Raw genomic sequence first — 3,343 nt, 5'->3', positions numbered from 1 at the left:
GTCAGTTACCTTGTCATCGGTGGGAGTGGGAACCTACTGTAGTTAAATATGTCCCCTAGAGAACTGTCAGTGGGGATGGGAATGGGAACCTACTGTCTCAGCAATCAATTCATGTCCACTCCATCACCTCTAAGGACGTGAAAATGCTTTATTCCCTTACGGCCTAACACTAATATAAAATTAAGTGATTTCTTTCTATTAAAATGGTGTCTAAAATGGTGTATAAAAGCAGGTCTCTTGCACTGTTTCAAGATCATTGTCAGATAAAAAAAAGCCTACTCATCTGAAATGCATATATACTTAAATGAAGACAACGGAATTGAGTTATTCTAAATGAATGTCAATTTCTAAGTTAGTTCAATATATTAATACCAGCAGTAACATATCAGTCCCTTCCTCACCTTGAAAAACTCTATTCACGGTCACACCTGCAAAAATAACTGAGAACAACAATAGTATATAGGTCATGGGAGGCTTGGGGCTAGAGCTGGCTAGTTCCCAGAAACTGATCAGGGTCGACTGACATCTTTGTCTGAATGCATCCATTCAACCTGCATGTAATACATTAAGAATACATTTACAGTGTCCGCCCTGTTATGATCATTCATAATAGCGCATGGCACCTTATGACAGACTAGGAACCTGCAAGTAATTATTTGGATGGACAGTGTATACCATGTGTATCCTGTAATAACATTATAGATCCATGAATGCCTACATAATGAATTTCACACAGGTGTTCCACAGAATGTATTTTGTTTGGAACTATTTCTTTATCTGCAAGTTCATGTGTATAAAACTTTGACAAAGAAACCAACTACTGTTTCCATATCTGTCCACACAGTAGGTATAACATTAAAAAGCAGTCTGATCACTATTGTGAAATAAATGGTGTTAAAACTACTTTCATGTATGGATTCTCAATGCAAGGTTAATATTTTACATTTTGAGAACCATGAAAGCCTGGTGGGGCTTGAAGGACAGACCCTGAATGCTACACAAGGTGTTCTTCGTGGACCTGCTCCAAGGCCCTGCTTCCGTTCTTCAATATGCCCTCTGTGGCTGCAGTGTCCATTACTGGGTGCTTGGCACTGCATTTGTGGGGGTGCTCGTCCCCCGTTTCGAGGAAGGCCACCCTCTTTCCACCGGTGACCCTTCGGTCTGTGAGCTCCGCCTCTCTGGGGTCTGCACAGAGGAGCATGGCTCGCCCGCCAACTCCCCTGGCATTTCCACCATGGCAACGGCAGGGAGTGAGGTACAGGTAGAGGAGCACCAGGACGATGCTGACCACACAGGACGCCAGCGTGGTAAATGCCGTGTTAAAATGCTCCCCGCCGCTGCTACGTTCCTCCCCGCTCTTGCCTGGGCCACTGGGGTTACCTACGGAGACGGTGACCTCCAAAGTCTCGTTGGAGCTCCGGTGTCGACCGCGGACTGCCACGCATGAGTAAGTCCCTGAATCCCCACGGAGAGCCCCTCGGATCTCCAGGGTACCGTTGGTGAGGACCGTGAGGCGGCTGCTCTGATCGTCTGTTACGCCCAGTGCCGGGGATCCATCGCCCGGGGTCACCCAGAACACCACCACCTCTTCCTGGAAGGGGAGAGAAATGCCAGGGCACGGCACCATAAGCCAATCGCCAGGCTCTGCCTGGTAAGACACTTCTACAGTTCCATGGAACCCACCCTGAGGGTTGCCAGAACAATTCAGCCACTCCTGACCCAGACTGCATGGATACTCCTCCCTGAAGTCTAGTAGGGGACAGTACTGCCTCCTCTCCCAGTACTCCAGCATGGCGCGCAAGGCACAGTCACACACCAACGGGTTCCCCTGCAAGTAGATGCCACCCTGCTGCCAGGTGGCCAGAGAGAGTAGGCTCTGCACAGGCACCTGCCTCACCATGTTCGTCGACAGATCCAGGAAACGCAGGCGTGGCAGAGCCCCATTTCGCTGGTAGAGCTCCAGGGGGAAGGCAGTCAGTCTGTTCCCGCCCAGATACAGCCTTTCCAGGCTGCTCAGCCCCTCAAAGGCTCCCGCCATGGTCTGACAGATGCGGTTTCCAAACAGAAGCAGTACTTGCAGTTCCCCGAGCCCATGGAAGGCAGATGCATTGAGCCAAGACAGCCCATTGGACGAGAGGTCCAGGTGGCGAAGGTGAGGGGTGGGGGCAAAGGCGTCCGGTGCCAGATGGATAATGGCATTTCGGCTGAGGACCAGTACGGTCAGCCTGTCCAGACGCCGGTCTGACCAATCCAAGAGCAGAGCAGTGAGGACATTGTGGCTGAGGTCCAATCGGGTGACATAGCCAGGGAGGTCAGGGGGAACGGTTGACAGATTGCGACCACTGCAGGAGACGATGTCGCTGGCACACAGGCAGGGTGGTGGGCAGGCGGCCGTGAACGTCATACGAGACAGACACATGGACATGAGGAATGCCAAGGTAACCCTAAAGCCATGTAAGTGCCCGTCAATAGACACACACAGTGGTTGTGGCACAACGGGACACATTCTACTGCTTGAGGGCTGAGTCTCAGGTTGTTGGTGAAGAAGTTGCAAACATCTTATGAGCCACTCTTAAGCGTCCCAGTCAAAAAGAACTGCGAGAGAGGAGAGACACACAGAGAGAGCGAAAGATGGGTATTGGCATCCAATACTGTCATATGATAGTTAAGGTTATTTTGCAGAGAAAACAAGTTAATGCTAGAGTCCTTAATTAAAACAATAAAGAAGCGTCCATCCCACCTCTTTTGCTAAAAAAAAAACCTGAGGGGATGGACATGGAGAAATGTAACCACTCAAATTCATAGACATAATGGATCATCAGTCCTTGCATCCACAGCGCTATCATAATTAGTTTTAACCACGTTGAGGCTTTTACAACAGGGCTGCCCAACCCTCTTCCTGGAGATCTACCTTCCTGTGGGTTCTCAGTCCAACCATAAATTAACACACCTGATTCTACTAAATTAGCTGCTCAACAAGACTGAATCAGCTGAATCAGATATGCTAAATTAGGGTTGGACTGAAAGCCTACAGGACAGTTGATCTCCAGGAAAAGGGTTGGGCAGCCCTGCTTTACAGTGCTTGTTTACATTTACAAACATTGGAGTAAAATATGTTGACATTTTGGGTTCTTATGGTGTTAGTTGAACTAAACTCATGAGGCATTAGCTATTAAATTAGATAACTAAACGAGCAAAATCCAGATGGTTGTCTACTTACAGTGGAATAGCTCGAACTACCATGTAGTTTACAACTACTAGTGAAACTTATTTTACCAGCTGAAAATTAGGCTAAAATGGAATAGATTGAGTCTCATTGAAAAGACTCCCAGAGAGCTGCCAA

At 48.1% G+C, this 3,343-nt stretch overlaps 1 protein-coding gene across 1 annotated transcript; it reads right to left on the bottom strand.

Annotated features, from left to right (window-relative positions):
• Nucleotides 1-994: 994 nt before the first annotated feature.
• LOC139379538 (amphoterin-induced protein 2-like) lies at nucleotides 995-2,551 on the bottom strand. Its single transcript, XM_071122355.1, has one exon. It carries the CDS (start codon nucleotides 2,504-2,506, stop codon nucleotides 995-997), a length of 1,512 nt encoding a protein of 503 aa, XP_070978456.1. The 5' UTR covers nucleotides 2,507-2,551.
• Nucleotides 2,552-3,343: the final 792 nt, after the last annotated feature.

This window comes from Oncorhynchus clarkii, chromosome 21 (assembly GCF_045791955.1).
Source record: "Oncorhynchus clarkii lewisi isolate Uvic-CL-2024 chromosome 21, UVic_Ocla_1.0, whole genome shotgun sequence".
Classification (NCBI taxonomy): domain Eukaryota; kingdom Metazoa; phylum Chordata; class Actinopteri; order Salmoniformes; family Salmonidae; genus Oncorhynchus; species Oncorhynchus clarkii.
This window is presented reverse-complemented; position numbering and strand designations above follow the sequence as displayed.